Genomic DNA, 19,140 nt, shown 5'->3' with positions numbered 1-19,140 from the left:
GACACTTAAGACCTATGTCTGGACACCTTTATCATTTTAGTTTTTAATTAAGTATAACGCGAATTAAAATCAAAGATAAAAATATAATACAGGAAATATTATTTTTATTCTTTGATTCTTTGATTTTAATTCGCGTTATAACTTATTTAAGGATTAAAATGATAAAAATGTCCAGACATTGGTACGTGTCCAGGCATTGGTACATTTACCTTAATAATCCTGTATTGCCGATGTAACAGTAAAATAACACGGTGTAACGCGATACCGATTCCGATTTCCTTGCAATTTTCATAAGAGACGCGGATGCCAGTAAATGCAATGCAAATAAAACAGGGTGTTCGAGACGAGACGCGACTGATTGCGTTTTGTCCGTTCTTTCTTCAAACATACTCGAGGAGGAAGAAGCGCCACCGGAAAGATATCGGGTAGGGGGGGGGGGAATGGTGTTTCCTATTTTCTTTCTATTTTCCAGGCACAATAGTCGCCGGGTTTTTTATACGTTTTCTCGTACGAGAGACGCGTATCTCGTTTCTGCCTTTCTCGTTCGATTCGTTCAGCTCTCTTCGTCGTGCTCAACGACAAGATGCGGGAAACAAAGGCGATGGAAAGGCGAGAGTAAGATGCGCGCCCCTGCGCGATACAAAAGCCACGCGTCGCGTCGACTCGCGCCGTAATGAGCTCCTTGCACCCCTTTCGTACCATTCCATCCCTCCGCAACTGGTTTCTGCGAATGCTTCAACGCGACGCTATCTGCGGCCGCGCCGAGAAAGCTGAGGCTCTCCGCGGCTTTCACGCGAATCAATTCTGCATGATTATTTCGCGGGTATACCATATACAGGGTGTTTTACAAATTCCGAGGTAATCTCTACAATTAAGAGGCGAAAAGGAGTATTATTTGGGAAAATTTATTTAGAAAAAAAAACAGTTTGTCATGCAATATTGGAAAAATTGAAATCCTTTCCTTCTTTTTCTTTTTATTAAAAATTTATTACCAATTTAAGTTTCATGTACCTTCTTGTAACTTTTTTATTTCTTTATATAGAGTTAAAACTTAATAATGTCTTATTTTAAATTCTTTAAAATATGTTACGAGAAGAAAGATTTTATCGAAGTTTTTCGCAAAAAATTATTCTATGCATTACACTGTGTTAGTTTATTATGCGAATACCGCCGATTTTTCTCGGTGGAAAATCTGGCAAGAAACACGGTAGTTTCGTGAGCCGCGTAACGCAATTAATTCCGCGCAGCTGCACTCAGCTGCACCTGGAGATGAACTCGTCGATCGTGATAATTTCCATCTCCCAAGAGAATATGCGACTCCTATTACAGGCTGTTAATTGAACAACGTCTTCCTTCCTTCAAGAAGTGGTTAAAGGAAATTCAACGTTGCGTCCCCCGGGATCGCGACGGCCGGGAGACACGACTAATTAATGCACTAATTAAACGGTTCAGTGTATTATCGCGAGTTTTTGGCGAACAATTTAAAGAGTACGATATGCTATTCACTCGCAATGAAATGCTCGATTGGACATTATTTCTGAAAACTTGCTGAAACAGTAGAAAGTGAACGGCAATTTGCGTGCGGAAGCGGAATTTAAGGGCTTCGACGCATTTATGCGGGATTATGCAAATTCGATGTCCTCGCCTCGTTCGAATGCGGCTCCCGAGCAGCGTCCCACCCTCGGTATCATGACGGTAAATATGTATCTGCGAGTTAAGCGAGAGTTATTTTGTGCCTCATAGATTCTTCAACGGAGCATCTCGGCAAAACTTCACGCGACAGTTTAATACGTTGAGTTAACAAAAATGTGAGCAAGAAGCGAGATATTCGAATGAAAATACACTTAGATTAATGCAATCATGTATTTTATGGCAAGTATTATCAAGAAATATTAGCATATATAGACTGATCTTTCTATATTATAGTATTAAATTTTAATTTAATCCACTTTTGGACATTTAATTTATAAAAAATGGCGTTTGTCATTATTGAAATTTCTGAAGATATATATTGTATAATATTTGCATTATTTACATATAATTTTTAGACTCTTTTGATAACTTATGAACGTTGCGTGACTTATGGAAATTTAATGGCGACGACGCGAATAGAGTGTATTCAAAGGCGAATAGTTTCTTTTATCTCTAGAATGGCGTAAGTACGGGTACACAAGCCCATAAAGTCGCGAACATACGGTTACGATCGTAATTTTTTTTCTCGGCGCAAGTTGTACGCGTCCGCGTGCATGCAAAGCGGCGCTTCTTGAAAGAAATATGTTATCGGTCATGTTCCTCGGGGTACATTGGAGTTTCTTTATACCCGCTCGCTAAATCTCCGTTGTAACATGCAAAGTTACGAGGCGATGAAATCGCAGCCGAGAAAGCTGATGAAAATATGAGAATTAGGAAGAGGAATTTCAGTGATTTCTCAACGACGTAGTGAAAATTAATGTTAAGATAAATAAAATTCCGTTATATGAGCGATATTATATTAAAGTGGATTATATTAGTAGTACTTACGTACTAATTATGCATATAATCGAAACGAGAGAGAACAATATAATTATATAGTAATACAGTTTGAAGTGTATCAAATATCGATAGGTCTATTCTCCCCCAAAACTCCGGTTTGCCGTGGATTATAATACAACACCGAATATAACGTTAAAGCACGTGGTCCGGCGTTGCCGGAACCCGACGGGTGGGAAAAAAAAAATGTCAAAACTTCGGCGAAATGTTGACGACGGATTTTGGAAAAATCCCGGTATCCGATTTAAAAAAAACTCGCAGTTTACGGACGGTATAACCCCGGGTTGTGAACGCTGCGGCTCTCACTTACGATTTGTAACCACTGCTGCAGCGCGGCGTGTACAATTTTTTTTATCCTTTTTTCTCTCTCCGGGAGGTTTTTTTTTGCGCGCGCGAAATGCAGGAACGGCCGTGATTTAGTGACACGGCGCCCCGGCGAGATATCGTCGTTTCCCCAGTCGACATTGAGCGTCGGATTTATAAGTCGAAACGCGCGGGAACGCTCGCGAGCACCAAAGTTCACCCGCGCGTTCTCGTATCGGACCGCCCGATATTTCGGATTTATCAATGCCCGCCCGGCGGTATTTATGAGCGCGTTGTTCGCATCGTGATAGGGGCACGATATTGCGTATTTACGTGCGACGTTATGCGCGGCACGATACGCCACGCGGATGGTTTGACCGATATATTTTCTTACTTTATCTTGCGTCGTTCGATTTGACGCCAGAACAATTGCGGGGGGATGCAGAAGCGAACCTCAAGATCTTTTTCGAATGTTGAATTAAAAGCGCTCGCTCTGTAATCCCGAAACGAAAGAAACGGTCCGAATTTTTGTGTGCCAGAACTCCTTTCCAACTTCGCTCTTTCCCATAAATCTTGCGGAATGGATAATACGAGTTTTGCGTTTTGCTTCTGCATTCCTGAATCGCTGAGTGGTCGATATTTCCTCGCGGACTATTCCTTTGACTGCCCATGAGAATCGAAGTACATATAAGGGACGGGCTCGTATGATATAGCAGAAGTTCTTGCATCGCTTTTATATACTTGATTTTGCGAGTTTCAATGGATTTCAGAGAAGAATTGATCGCGTGTATCAAGAACCATCGAATAGAAAATAATTGAACGACAATATTTCGTGTTCGATCATTTTGCTCGTGGAAGGTATCGTTTTTCCATAACCCGGGATATTGAAAATTCTTAGTCGTCCTGGAATCGGTCATCCTTTACGTGAGTTCATACATCGCTATCGCGTTTAGAACGCTCAGACGGGTGACGGTGCAGTCGACAAAAAAAAATCTTTGCCTCGTGCAACGCGATACGCGGTACGACAGAAGGAAAAAGAGCGTTTGCATGAACTATTTTTTAGTACAATATTTAAAAAAATTAAAAAATGTGATCCAGGGTAATTAAAGTGATCGTATCCACAGAAACCGAACGTCGTCCAATATTTGGAATAATATATGGCCTTAAATTATAAGACCATGTATATATCGTTATTAACACAACTCTTTTCTCAAATAAACTCCGATGCAACGCATTAGAAATTATTCTGCTAAATTAATTAAGATAATAATACCAGAATGCTGAGTACACCTGTATTTGCTCATATATGGCAGTCCACTGAGAATCTTTTAGCCGAAGCCACGTTCTGACGTAAACCCCGACGCATTTGTAGATTAATGAGATGGATGAGAAACGAAATATGATGTATCGATGTCATGGCAATAATATTCTCCGATAATTAATCGGCAGCTTGTGTTTATCGCGTTTATCCAGTTTCTCGCAGTTAATATATAAATTACATTTTGCAAGTTGTTGCGAATATTTTAATGGTCCTTGACGCAGTTAATGCTATACTGTTTAATTCGTCAAATTATACTCAATTTGAGTCATATTTAACCATCCTTATAGGTCGCCCCACTGCTCCTACTCCAAATATGTTGTCAATTTAACTAAAAATCAATGGAGTTAATATAATACTGTCTTGTGTTAAAGGAATACATTTCGACACATAGTAGTTAAAAATAACAAAATGTTATTTAACTCAAAGTATTGGTTTAAATTTCTTCCTTTAATATTTAACAGTGTATTTGTAATTAAAAATCGGAATCGTACACGTAGGTAGAACGGAACAACTTACCTGTTTAATCTACGTTCGCAGACATACGCTTCCGTTGCGCCGAGGTCACGGTCGGTGCGAAATGCGGGTTTACAATCGGTCGGGAATGTCGCGGAAACGCAACAGTGAATTTAAAAGGGGTTTCGTCGCATATAACATTGCGGCCGCCCCAGACAGTGCGGCCTGCAGATAGTGCAGATTGCATGGAGGTATTAGCCGTATCCCCTGGCGTTCCCCTCTGCTTTTCGCTCATCCTGCTAAAAGAACACGACATTTCCTAATGGACGTAAATTGTCTCGTCGTCGCGCTATCGTGGATTCTCTTCTTTTATTCGTCCGATCCTGCATCATCATATTGTTACTCTTTCTCTCTATTCCTTTTTCTCCCTCGCAGGGTCGCTCGTGAATACGTTAGGTAGATTTGTGAACATCTTGTACGCGAAAGTTACGACGCGGACGTCTCGTAAAATCATTTGCTTTCGAAGTTTATTTTAGCGGAGGATAATTATGTCTATCCGAACAATAACAATAATTGAAAAGCTTACAACAATAATATCTACGACTAATAATTTTTTAACCAATATGAGGAAAATATCTCTTACGCTTTTTGTGAACTTGCCAATATGTATTTTGGTTGGGGAAAAAAAGCGCAGAGTTTTATACACCTTCATCACCATTTATGCGCTTCGACGCGTTGTTTGCGAGAAGGGACGAGGTTTTTGCTTCGCAGTTGATTAAAAGACGTAGATACCGTGACTAGGGGAAAGGGGGCTGGACTCTGACGGGGGGGGGGGGCCTCCCGATGGTGGTCGTGAGGTAGTAATTCAGAGGGTGCTTTCCTTGTATACCGAGGGTGCAACGCGCCCTGTGCAATGAAAGCAAGCAACGTTTTTGGCGCGGTTCGTAGGGAGCATAATGGCGCTTTAACAGTCGACTCATGGTGAACTTGAAATTATCCGTGAATCCCGCAATCCGTTTCTTGTTTTACAACGCTTCGTCGCGGAACGACATCGTAAAATACAAACGGCGCGAACGTATAACGATGAAAAAAAAAAAGGATCTTCTGTAGGAAAATATATAAAATAATAGGACAGGGAGAGAATTGTAATATAATAAAATTAATTTTACCGAATAAGAAACATTTTACTTCGCCAGTAAATAATTAACAACTAAGACTTTTTAATCGACTCAATTGGCTATCGTCGTCTTGACAATCGACCATTGATTTTGGTCTAAATTATCGTCGAGACATTTTTGAAAAATTAATTTTAATGCAGCAATGCACCAAAATTATTATGAAATATTAAGAGGGTTACATAATGAACCTTTGAAAACCGCGTAATAAAGCATCAAAGCCGCGACCTCAATACTCCACCCTTGCGACTAATCCGCTGCATCGGTTTCTCTCATTCGACGTGCGTGTTGTTTCACAGTCGCGTGTGCATCCAACCGTTGGCATTCATGCGCGAGATCGCTATTCGGTGCATCTACGCGGTGATAGGCCTATCGTGTTTACGCAGGATGGTATCCATGCGCGAGCCCGCTCGTCCCATATGGCAGGCTCGAGCACGTTCCGGCAAGGGCGCGGATAAACGAGCCTCCGTGACGATAAATGGATGCGCAGGGTGGTACCCTCAGGGCGGAACCGGTGTATTATTTTGAAAATCGATGTAACATGGTTCTCGTTATGTAAGCTATAAAAACTGGAGGATCGATATCGGTAGGCATTGGTCGATAGATTGAACGGGAGGAATCTTGAGCGAAAAATTTTTATTAAAATATCACAGTGTTATAGATTTTATTTTATGTTATAGATTTTAGACGCTTCTTATATATCGGTCACATAAATGTTAGCTAGCATTTTCTGCTAGAAGCATCTAGTACGTCGAGTTGTTCGATCGTCCTACCTCTTGCTCCACTTTATTTTCACACACCCACTCTCTCGAAAATATTCTCTATTCCAACGTGTACTTCGCTATTTTCGCCCTCGAGTGAACAGCGAAAATCACTTCAGACAGATGACCCTGTACAAGAAGGGTGGCACTATCTTCGCCTTTCCTGCCGCGCCACCCACCCCTTCGAGTCGAGAGGGTCGAATCGCGTGGGCTGCGACTATATGATAACGGGCTCGTGCGCGATCTTACGTTGGTCGGCGAAATGTATATGCGCGCGAGAATGAATATCTCACCGCGAAACGTAGGAGAGGGAGGAGAAGGGAGGGGGAGGAAAGGCTAGAAATCAAGGCGGACGGAAGGGGGTGCATTCGAGTGACCAATTATTCCGGCACACGAAACCGATTCTCTACGAGACGTCGGGCCACGCCTGGCGTAGACAATGAGGGACAACGGTGATAAAAGCATGCCCCGTCCGTTTCCATTTCGCTCCCGAATGACTTGGGACACGTGATGAAACGACGCTGCAATTCAGGAATGGCAAAATATATATTACCGCGCGCGCGCGCGCCGCATGCTCTATTAGCGCTATATCCGGGATAAAATGTGCCCCGGCACTTTTTAACTTAATATCGCTCGCACTTGCCGGGCAATGCACTCTCTCGTTTTTATAGTAACTTCGTTTCGGCACTAACCAACTTTGACTTCATACTTTGACGGATAATTCTTCAATATCTGACTCTGTCGGGAAGAGTGAATTTGCCCGATTTAATTTAATTTTTGCTATTATAGGTAAAAAAAGGGGACCATTTTTGTAAAAGTATTCATTCAACGTATAAGTATATCGTAAAATGGAATGGCACAATACTCGCGCTCACCTAAAACCGATCGTAGTGCGCCGTTATGGCAAACAGCGGGTGGTATGCTAACATTACAATAGCTGGGTCAGAGAAATCCCAAGTGTTTTCGGTCGCAGATCGCGATCGATCTTGGAAACAATGGCGGGGCTCTCGAGCTTAATAAGTGCAAGGGTGCTTTTGATACGTTGCGCCGCGTGAAAGCGCCTCGAGGGTCGCTCCGCGGAGCACCCTCGACTTTTGTAATTATGCTCGCGCCGTCGTACGGTTTGATTGGCGTTCTTAATTAACAAGTGCATTCGCCGCATTCCGGGCTGCAACTAGACGTGCATTATCTCGACGAAAATTGACTCTCCGCGAAGCTGCGGGTCTCCGCGCGAGCCTCGCGATTCGCTTTTTCGCGCGGAATAGAGATCAACCGGCGATCGACGACTTTTTTGCTTTTTGCCGCCCGACTCTATTTGGCAAAACCCAGTATTAAACTCCCGGCCAAAGGAGAGTCATGAAAATTCATAGTACTCTGCGCGAAACGTTATTCTCTCGCAGGGAGGTCGTATCGCGCAGGATTACACGACGGCCGAATAATTTAAGCCATGGAAAATGGAATATATCATCGCGTAATATTTGTTTATTAGCGTTCTGCCGCCGTGACTTCAAAAGATGAATTTTTACATGCAAAAGGACAGTGACGAACGAAATAAGTATTAAATTTTTTACTTTGCATCTGTATAGCCGACTCGCGACATAAATATTAATATTTCTTAGAAGAATATTAGTCGTATATATAGATACAGGATAAATAACAGCTTGCTCATATCGAATAAATAAAACGTTTATACAATAATATAATAAACATATACAGGAAATGCTCCAATCCGATGGTGTTAAATTAGATTCGGTATACCCAAATTTTCGCGGATTCTCCCCTCGTTTCTTTCCAACCGCGATTCGGCTAAAGTAACGGGAAGTGCCGGAGAAACCTTGGCGGACTTTAATGGAATTACGCGTGAACCGCGTGAAAGTATTAAGGATCGATTATTAAAGCGAGATCGCGCCGCGCGCCCCTCGCCGCGAATCTGACGAGGTCTCTCCCTCGCGGCTTCCCTTTATAGGTGTACAACGCGGTGACTGCGGTAATTAATATAACAAAGGGTCGGGGAAAGCGTTAAAGGGACCGCATGTCGGGAACAATCTCGCGGCATTCTGTATCGGGTCGGTGGCGGTCGCCTCGCGCGCGACTCGAACTTGGCGGAAAGTTGCGCTGAAAACTGCGGAAATTGCCGGGCGCGGCCGACGTTAACTCGAAAGGAGTAACTTAATTACGCTCGAGCACGAATCGCCGTTGCAAACTTTTCGTTTGTGTCGGTGCGTGTGCGCCTGCGCGCACGTGGGGCCCCCGTGTACGTGTGTAAAGGGAGAACGCTCGGCGGAGAACGCCCAAGGCAACGGAGATACTTCCGCGAAACTTCGCGGGCAAAAATTCATTTTGGCCCGCCATTATAGCAATAATGAGCTCTGACAAGCCCTTCATTCGTAGCTTTGTTGCTGCGAATTAAGAGGTTGGACGTAGGATTATTATTTTCGTTATATCTTCCAGTTATCTTTCGATGACACGTCATGACTTTACGTACACAGAAAAAAAGTGTTAAATCAAGACTTATATATTCTTGTATATATAAGCAAGAATCTATAATCTTGAAATGAGATATGAATTCCGTTAAACCGCGAAGAAAACTTGTTTGAATGAAGGTATTTATATATAGTTTAATCAAGAAAAAAAGTTGAAATAAAAAGTTGAAATAAAAAGTTGAAATTCTTCTAAGAAGATTATAGATTTTTGCTTATATTACAAGAATATAAGTCCTGATTTAACACTTCTTTTTTTTCTGTGTAGAATATTGTTCCGCTAAACGTCAAACATATTTTTGAAATTCAGCGGTAAAATAATTTTTTCGTTAATAGCTATAAGCGAATAATTTCTGATATATCAATGGATTAATATTTAAAAGACAGGCAGAGAGAAAAATTGTGTAAAAGCGGGCCAGGCTCGCGTGTCCAAGACAGGGAGATATCCGCTGATTACGATCGCGGGTGACGGCTTAATCGAAAATTAATCCGAGCCGCGCGCGCGGTGCTCGAAACTTTACGGAGGACACGATTCCATTATCTGCTTTTGGGTCATCTCCAGTACATGCCATTCGTGAGACACGCTCGTTTCGATGTAAATTGAAAGCGGTCGGTTGGCGATCACCAGGTTGGCGCGGCCGCGCGGGAATAATTGCAAGATTAATCGGTCCCCGTTCGCCTGATAGAAATATCACCGAGAGTTCTGTGTTTAATCTTTTCTTGTTCCTCTTTTTTTTTAAATTTATGTTCTTTCGAGCCGGTTTCCCCATTCGCACGCCTCGCCCGTCGGGATTAATCGGCGCGAGAGGCACCTTCCGGTAACGTCTTTCCACCTTTTCCCGTTCGTTACCGTTTGCCCTGTAAATACGACGCTTTCTGAAAAGCGTTTGCTGAAAAGCATCGGCCAGATTTAATAAGCTTTCGCGTGCTGTTCGTTAGGATTTTAACGAAGCTTTCAGCGCGATGAAAGTCTCCCGCGCCGGTGATCTCCACGAGTTGGATAAACTCAGAGGCTGGCTTTTTTTTTTATTACGGATGCCTCGGTATTATATATGTTGGCACATTCTGGAGGAAGTTAAGGTTTCGCTGGGCGGTTTTTTTTCCAACTTTTATGACTATTATAACGAGCGTCGCTGGCCGACTGTTAACGAAGTCTTTGTGGATCGACTCTTGGCCAATTAACATCGTCGAGAAAGTCGAGCGCTTGCCACAACTGAGACAATTCTTGGGGCGCATTTCGCATTAGACTCGTCGAACGAGAAGTTTAAACAAATTATTCTTGAAAGTTACAGACACAGGAAATGCCTCGCGAGTCTCGGAATTAGTGTTGCTCGCTTTCAATGAGAGAGGAGCAACTACGTCAACATTAAAGAAAACGCTTTTGTATATAGTCTTTGTATTTATAGAAATTCCAGACGAGCCATTTAGACGACGGTTCTTTCAGCCATCTTGTTAAATTCGTATTAAATTCCGTAAGCCTCCGCGCGGTATTATCGTCGCAAATGTATATTTTGTGGATAACTAGAAATCTATGCAACTTAGTCTTTGTACACATTTTAATCGAAATATAAATACATCTTCACGGAAAGAACCGTTTTGCTGAAGTATCTAAAAATTTAACTAGACATAGATCTGAAAATAATTTTGTTGCACCATCAAAATAATTCTGTAGAACACTCAAACTGATTGCTAAAATGTAAAAATTTTTGACAGCATTATCATCATACTCCAGCGACCTACTATAATTATTTTGATGGTGCAACAAAATTATTGTCAGATCTGTATCTAGCTAAATTTTTTGGACTTTCGACGACGTTACATCCGTATATGAGTCTAATTTTTTGTATTTTACTTATTGACTGCGCCTTCTTATACACTACTTTGTCTCGATTTTTCATGTAAATTTTTATATCGTTATGAATTTTATGTAACTTCTTTACGCTGAGGATGACACAAAAAAAGTGTCGAAACGTTCGTTTTTAATATATTTATTTATTATTACAATTTGTCTGCGCATTGACTACCGCGCTTGGCTCCGATTGCCTCACCTATTTCCTTTGACAAAATTTTTTAGATACTTCAGCAAAACCGTTCTTTCCGTTCTTTTTTGTGTTTTGTGATAATTTTACGATATCTAAATTTATAACTACGGAGAGGGTTGCGGGTTTTGTTGATCAACTGACAACCGGCGGCGAAGTTCCGGAGATGTTCGCGGGATAATCGATCGAGGGAACATCTCGCCCGCGGCTGCGGGGAGAGACGGTCGGATAGCTCGTCGCCCTGATGAAATCCCCGAGAGCTCTTTTCATGCTAATAAGATTTCGCCGGTCGCGCCCAATGGATACGCGCCAAAGCGCGCGAGGGAAAGACACCGTCGCCGTCGCCGGCGCCGCCGTGTTCGACGCGGAAGAGACTTCGAGAGGAAGAGAAACGTTATACAAAGGGATACACGCCGCTTCGGCACAGTCGGACGGGAAATCCCTCGACATGGTACTTTTGTTGGTGCTATAATTCGATATTTCGTGCGCGATGCCGCAGGTGAGAAAAGTAACGAGTTCTCCCGTAAATGGATTCGAGAACACATGGCCTGTCTGAAATTAATTTTCAACTTCATTCCGCCGACGAATAAAAAATCGCTCAAACAAACATGCGTATCTGAGCAATTAAACTAATATAAGAACGATGCGAAGTTATTGCTAAGTTAAATGTATTATAGATCTAATATCCATTTCTACCCAATGTAGATTGACTTCGATCTCGGTTTAGTTAGTTTTTTATCTTTTTCTAGTTTTAAGAATTACAAAACGATACTAAGGGCCGGTTGTTCCAACCTGTTGGTAAACTACCTAATAGTTAAATCATATGTATGTCTTTGTTTATCCTTTACATTAGACAAAGATAGACATATGATTTAACTATTAGTTAGCTTGCCAATAAGTTGGAACAATCGGTCCTAAGTAAGTTAAACCGAGATTAAAGTTAATCTACATTGGTAGAAATGGACATGAAAGTCTCGGCAGATGTAACGTGCAAATATTAGTTGTGCGACATGTATTAGACTCTCGCGCGTGATACCTCCGATCGTTTAGTCAAGAATGCAGGAAATGGATGACGTTACACGTCGAACGGGTTGCACGTCGCCCGATATTTTCCTATAATCCGTCGAGGCTTTATCGCGAACTTGCACGAGTAAATCCGCGCGCGTCTTCCCTGATGAATGCCGACGCTGCCGCGGTATCGTGTATATACTGCATACGCGATCGCATCCCATTTCGGCTAGCACACATTGTCGTGTTAAATGGAAACTGCCAACGCGACGTGCGTTAGGTCTCCGGTGAATTCGACGAAGTGCACCGGTCCGTCCGCTCGATCGATCTGAAGGTATTGTCCGCCGAGGAAAGTCGAGAAATGAGGAAAATGATAAACGAGAACTGTGGGAACGATTCGCGATATTGCGTGGCGATGCCGGCCGACGCGACGTCATCGCATTTCTCACCCGCTGTAAGATGATAAATTAAATCGCAATTGTAAATGCGTTGTCGGATTATAAGTTTTCCTCCGATGTTCGTCGTAATATACTATTATCTTGAACAAAGTATTTTACATAAATATGTAGAAGAGTTCAACTTTCTTGAGAACAGCAGAAATAATTTCCAATTGTTTTACGAACGAAGATAGAAAGCATTGATAAAAAATGTAGAAAGTAACGCAAAATAGCTATTTTTATGAAATGCGAACATTTCGCTTGTGCCCGTTCTTAAGAAAATTGTTAATCAGTTAATTTAAATATTGAAGAATATTTTAAATTTATATATATATTTTTTTTTTCAAGATGTAGCTTAGTAGTTTTATTAACATTTCCGAATGGAAAATAATATCTTGAATTCTGTTTATATCGTACAGTACATCAAGGAATGCTAAAATCAAACATGTTTGTCTACAATATATCTTGAGTTCGGTTCCCGAGATTTTCTCGAGGAGAAATAACGCTTGTTCTCTCTTTCCACAACGATAGAAGAGCACTTTGTGTCGTTATTGAACAAACAACGATATGTACTTAATACGAGCTCGTTCACGAAAGCGTGACTACGCCTATGTACGGTACCGCTCAATATACAAACTCTACATACGGGAACTGTTTATTCATCGGAACCAGTGTGACATATCGATCCAACATTGAACGCTTGTGCTGTACATAATTCGTCTTCATTAGTCCCCAGTACCTCTCTATAGTACCTACTAATGTACAGTTTATAGGAATGTAATCTCTATTTTGCGTCATACACAAAACGCATATATTGTCTGCAATAAATTAATGTGTAAAATAAATACGTACCTTATACATATATTTTAAATACACATTATACAATATATGTTAATATATATTTCAATACATATTGTATAATTTAATTTATAATACAATATGACTTTTTATATCATATAGTTTTCATAATTTAAGTATTTTTTTTTGTAAGAAAGACGAGGGGTTTTTTTGGTCCATATCTTTAGTCGCGCAAACGTCCACGTATCACGTATCCAAATCCCTCTCGAAGTACCGCACGTTCCCTCACGTGTCGTGAATTTCTGCTGTTACAGACGGAGCTGTCGCAGAATCTGCAGCAGCTGTCGGAGAGGGCCCGCTCGACGACGGAGTTCATTCAAAGGCTCAAAGGAATGACGGATAAAGTACATGTGAGTATGCGCGCCTTTGGTGCCCGTTTTAAATTCCGTGTCGACGGGCGCGTCAACGCGATACGGTGCCGTGAAATTGCGAAAAGATATGGCGTTAATTACATCAGCTCTCTCCGCGGGATAGAATACCGGCGTGGATTTATCTTTGATGGCCGAAGGGACAATTCGAATATACAAAGGGTATCCGGATAGCTTACAATCTAAACCGATCGAGCTTCAAAAACACTGACAGATGAGATTTCTTTTGAGATAGCCTTTTATTTTTCCTTTCTTTATAAAGGCTGTGCGTATCAATGAATTTGATATTGGATTTCTCGCATAATATCTATACAAGCATTGTCTTCTAGTTTCGTATATGCTTAGGTATATGTGTGCATGTGCGGAAATATAAAAAAATTTGTGTGTGCGATTATATTTAAAAACAAAAAAAAAACATACCTATTCTAAAAAAAGTTGTCATTATATTTTTATAAGAATTCTTACAAATTTTATCATTTTTCCAAAGAGGTAAAAAAACAAGTTTTATAACGACAAGTATTATTGTGAATACAATAGTAGGTGATAATTTCTTCTACATCAAGCGTGTTCCATTTTCTATAGAGAGAATTTGTCCCAGAATTTTGTCGCGCACAGAAGATTTTATATATATATATATATATATATATATAAGTAATATCGTGTAAGATATTTCTCGAAACCATAATTACAAAGCGGATCAATCACTGTCCATCCCAGGAGGAATGCGTGGCGCTCGAGGAGGAGGTCGAGGATCGGGTGACGAATCTGGTGAGTCTGCTGCAGGCGAGAAAATCACGATTGATCGAAGCCGCTCGGCAGACCAGGGAGGCCAGGGTGCGCTCGCTGCGAGACCAAGTGACGAGATGCGCCACGCATTTACAGACGACCACGGCGTTGCTCACGTTCTGCATCGAGGCGCTGAAGGAGACCGACAGCGCGGCGTTCCTGCAGATCGGCGGCATGCTGTCGGTCCGCGCGGCGACGGCCGCCGGCTCCTGGGGCGGCGCCGAGGGCGTGCAGGAGATCGCTCGTCTGCCGTTGCTGGATCTCACCCTGGACGACAAGCCGCTGCGCCGCGCCATCGATCAGCTCACCTTCGTCCAACTCAAACGTGAGTCCGCCGTGATGGGGGCGAATGCGGTTTACACGGTCGTGCGATGTCGGTATGTGTGTGTGTGCGAGCGTAGATTGAACCTAACCGGCGATCCATCCGACGATGATCGTGAATATATCTCACGGACGGGTTTGGGTTTCCCGATAGTAACTACATCGCATTAAGACGAAAATGAGAAATGGCATGAATTTTTATCCGCGACGTACGTCGAAATAAATGAGCTTTTTGCACGCTATCATTCCCGTTTGACAGATTAGACTTGTATAACGCGACGGACAAAATTCGAAAAAAGAAATTGAATATAAAATTTTAATAAATGTATACGTACTTGGACGAGTGAGAAACTTCATCTTTTTACAATTTCGACTAAATAAAATGTCCCGGGATAACCAGTAGAACTTTGCTTTGTATTATTGATTTCGTTGCACTTCCAAAGTATCAGTTAATTAATTGCTACGGAACTCACAATCAGTCAAAGTATCGTAGATCTACCGCGTGTACTAGAGAGGAAATTACTCAGGAGCCAACGCGATTAGAGCTAACGAACAGATAATTTCGTTGCAGAAACACGTATATATAGTTTGATAAACAAGACACATTCCATTCTCTGAAATATATGCTCATTTAAGATGTCTACACGTAACATCCTATAACTTACCGTTATGAGTAAAGCTAAAGAACTGCAACGACAATAAAATTATCTGTTAAAATCAGGAGATTAAAAAAATTTTACTTAAGGGGAGGGACACCTTCGTTAAATAATCTTTCACATTATTTTTCATTTAATCACGTAGCGTGTTTTAATAATTTAATAATTTTGTTAACAATTTCGTTAATAATTTCGCGAACATTTTGCGGAGAAGTCTTTTTAATCTCATCTTCTGACAAATCGCCGCAACAATCTCGGTTGAATAAATTAGATATTCCTCCGCTATAACGCCTGAGATAGCTCGCAAAAACATCTCGTTGGCTTCTTATCCTCGTCGGGGAAACCCATCCGTTTGGTTCGTTACGCGAACTGAATCGTTCGCGACGGCTCGCCGAATTCTAGCTCGCATTGCGTACTTATGTTACGTGCCCGATAAAGCAACGGGCGTAAAAGCGGCGTATAAACTCGTTCGAAAGACGCCTTCGTGCACGCTTAATTGACTCGTATAGACTCCTCGTTCCGCGACTACCTCGGGATTTCGTGGGGGGGCGATTTATCTTTACGGAGCCCCGCGCTGATCGCGCAACTTTGTGCGAGTCTTGTGCTCGTTGATAGTCGTTTTACCTCTCAAATGGGCGAAACGGAGGTTACACACGCCAGTATAAGCTTCGACTTTCTCGTTATTGCGTAACTCCTGAAACGCCTAGCGACGACAATTAGAGTTTTGTTATGTAGATATTTAAATTAGCTGCAACTTCACGCTCTGAATCTTGCAATATACATCTCTTTATTAATTAATTTTGAAATATCAGACTCGATAATAGTCGCGTGAAAGGAACGATAATATATTTTACCCGGGATACTAAATCCCACGAACGCGCAAATTAACAGAGAGTAAAAAAAATCAGAGTCCAGAGTAATATCCGGATAGAAGACAACTTTCGAGCGAGTTTCGTTTGACGTTAATGCTCTTGCATGCTATACGTAAGTGGATGCCAATATTTTCACCGATTATAAATCACTCTCCTGTGTGTTGGACGCAGCGTCAGAGGGGGAAGAACGATTTCCTACAGCAGGTAAAGGAAACCCAATAGTAAACGCAATCGTATAGACGTATAGACATATATTAGCGATACGGAAAAGGAAAAGAAAGACGAGAGGAGGAAACAATAATTAAGAGAGATGAAGGAGACGTCAATCTCACCCGCCAAAGTCGTCTAGACAGCCGGGAGATGACGAGGCGATGGGGGGGGGGGGGGGGGAGATGGGAGTCGAGCAGGAGGGCGGGGGGTCCGCTTAATAATTTTACGTAGCCTGCGGGGGTGGTTCCTTTAAGCATGCCTCCTTGCTCGCGCCATAGCTTTGCCGTACGCTAAAACGTTTCAAAAGCAGATTAATTAGGTACCGGCTTTGCAGTAACTGCTGTAACGATCTGGAGGTATTAACTCGTTACAAGGAGACATCCTCTCCTTACCGCTCGCTGGGTATACACGGAGCTCTCCGTTACACGGATGGCGGATGTTACACGGGGCCGATGTCGAGGTCGGGAAACGTTAATCGCGTCTGATTAACGTGTTTACGGATGTATGGATAACTTAATAACGTATACGGGTTAGAAGTCCCACGGAGAGTCACGTTAAGGCAGACGTAGCTCGAAATTTGATTCACCCGGGTGGTAAATAAAATTATCGATTTCGTCAACTCAATTTGACGATAGAATCAACTCAGAATTGGTCAAAGCACCCGCCGTTATAATTAAGGACCGCGCGGGCGAGAAACACGCTCTTATACTCGCTCATTATTTTAACAAATTTGCAACCGCACGTTTCTGATTGAAATTAGGAAAGGAGAGTTAATGAAATACAAATCTGTTTAATGAAACCCGATAAACGACTACCGTCGAGATAGGTGTAAACTCGCTTCTCTCTATCGAGACATTTCACTTTCGTGCAGTCTTGATACAAATCGTACGGTGATATCCGAAAGTTTCTTCATTACGCACAGTTTGCTCGTCAAAGAGCGGCACGCCTCGGTTCGTTAAAATCTGCGATCGGCAGTCACACGGAATTTCATTTACTTAACCCGGCTTTGCAAATAGCGGGAATGTGCCCCGTGGAAACTTTCAAGTTCACGAGAAATTCCGCGTAAAGTTTCGCAACGAAATCACTCGAGCGTTTTGTGGAATCTAACGAATGTAATACATTAGAAAAGTATATGCACATTTCATTGGGTGACGAGTTTCTTGTTTCTTCTTCCTTTAGACGACATGCAATATTTCACAAGGTCAATAAATATTATTCTTTTCTTTTCAGTTTCTTAAGAAGTTTTATATTTTATTTTATTTGTGTTTTATTTTATTTTATTTTATTTAAAATTTACAAGAAATTGGAAAGTCGAAGACTGAGAAATGAGAATAATGTGTACTTATCATTAATTAACTATCGTTAATTAACAAATTTAGTTTGCACGAAGCTGTGGAACGAAAATTGGAAAATTTACAATCGTAATTGTAACAGCTGTTTAACAGCTTACAACGACGGTGAACGAGCAAAGTAAAAATGCGAAATTCATTTTCGTATTTTACGAGGCCGTTATGTGCGCGCGCCCGGCGCCATTTCGATTTCGGCGGAACGAACTTAATTGAACATAAAAATTCTGTCATATTGAGACGAGGGAGAGACAAGCAATCGAAGATGAACGACGATGAGTCGTCGATATTTCCGCGAACAGGTGCTTCGCATTTTTAAATTTCGACTTTATTGCGGCGTGCGATATCTCGAGTTTTATGACACGAAAAAAATTGCTGGATTTCTCGGGCCGCCACTAAATCTCGTTATTATCTGCTCCCGTGATTTTAAAGGCGACCGGGCTATTCTGAAATTAAAAGTTTGTCGCGGAATTCGTGCGTCTTATCGTATTTCGTTTTATAACTCAATGCTTAAAGCTGCATGTTAAAATATACGTTTGATTTCTAATTTTGTACCTTATATTAGTTATTAAAGATCGATATAACGTTCACTCACGATCAATTCACGCACCGTCAACCGCGACTCTAAGAGCCCCTTTTTTACTTGTCTCTTATTAATTTAATTATCAAAAGTCCCTTATTTATTCGATTATTATAAATGCTAAGTAGTTAGTTATGTTTTTTATTTATTTACAAATATTCACGCGTCACGTGCTTCCTGTTTAAGAACTCTTGCACGTATCACAAACTGTTATTCCACATTTAATGTACATCGAATATTTATATGTAAATAATAATCTAAGTAATTAGAGATAATATTTTATTTAATATGTCAAATATGAAATAACTATCAATTTATGATGCGTGAATATTTAAACAAAAAACAGGCTTTTCGAATATGTTCCATTAATGCCCGTTTTCACCAACGTCGTTTAACTTGAACCTTAGTTCAATTCACTCTTTGGGAGCTTTCCAGCAAGCGACACAAGTCAACACAAGCATCGTTCTATCTTTCTTTTTTGGTAATGAGTAACAAAGATAGAGCTCCCTTTGTTTCTAAGGGAGACTGTTAGAAAGAGACAAAGAGAATTGAACTAAGGTTCAAGTTAAACGACATTGGTGAAAATGGGCATAAGCGTTCAAATTCACGCACTTTTGATTCCATGTGTACAAACTAC

At 41.3% G+C, this 19,140-nt stretch overlaps 1 protein-coding gene across 2 annotated transcripts in view; it reads left to right on the top strand.

The window, feature by feature from the left end:
• Trim9 (E3 ubiquitin-protein ligase Trim9) overlaps positions 1-19,140 on the top strand; it is a 98,054-nt gene that overhangs the window by 60,725 nt on the left and 18,189 nt on the right. Inside the window, exons 3-5 of one of the 2 annotated variants that reach the window (XM_071713577.1) lie at positions 13,619-13,714; positions 14,450-14,843; positions 16,539-16,571. In XM_071713577.1, the coding sequence (XP_071569678.1) occupies positions 13,619-13,714; positions 14,450-14,843; positions 16,539-16,571 (523 nt within the window). The remainder of the gene's footprint in view (positions 1-13,618; positions 13,715-14,449; positions 14,844-16,538; positions 16,572-19,140) is intronic. The other variant, XM_071713586.1, reaches the window with a different exon arrangement.

Source organism: Temnothorax nylanderi, unplaced genomic scaffold (genome assembly GCF_030848795.1).
Source record: "Temnothorax nylanderi isolate EJ_2023f unplaced genomic scaffold, tnyl_v1.0 TNYL_tig0005_pilon, whole genome shotgun sequence".
In the NCBI taxonomy this organism is placed as follows: domain Eukaryota; kingdom Metazoa; phylum Arthropoda; class Insecta; order Hymenoptera; family Formicidae; genus Temnothorax; species Temnothorax nylanderi.
Note: the sequence above shows the minus strand (reverse complement) of the source record. Positions and strands in the feature narration are given on the sequence as shown.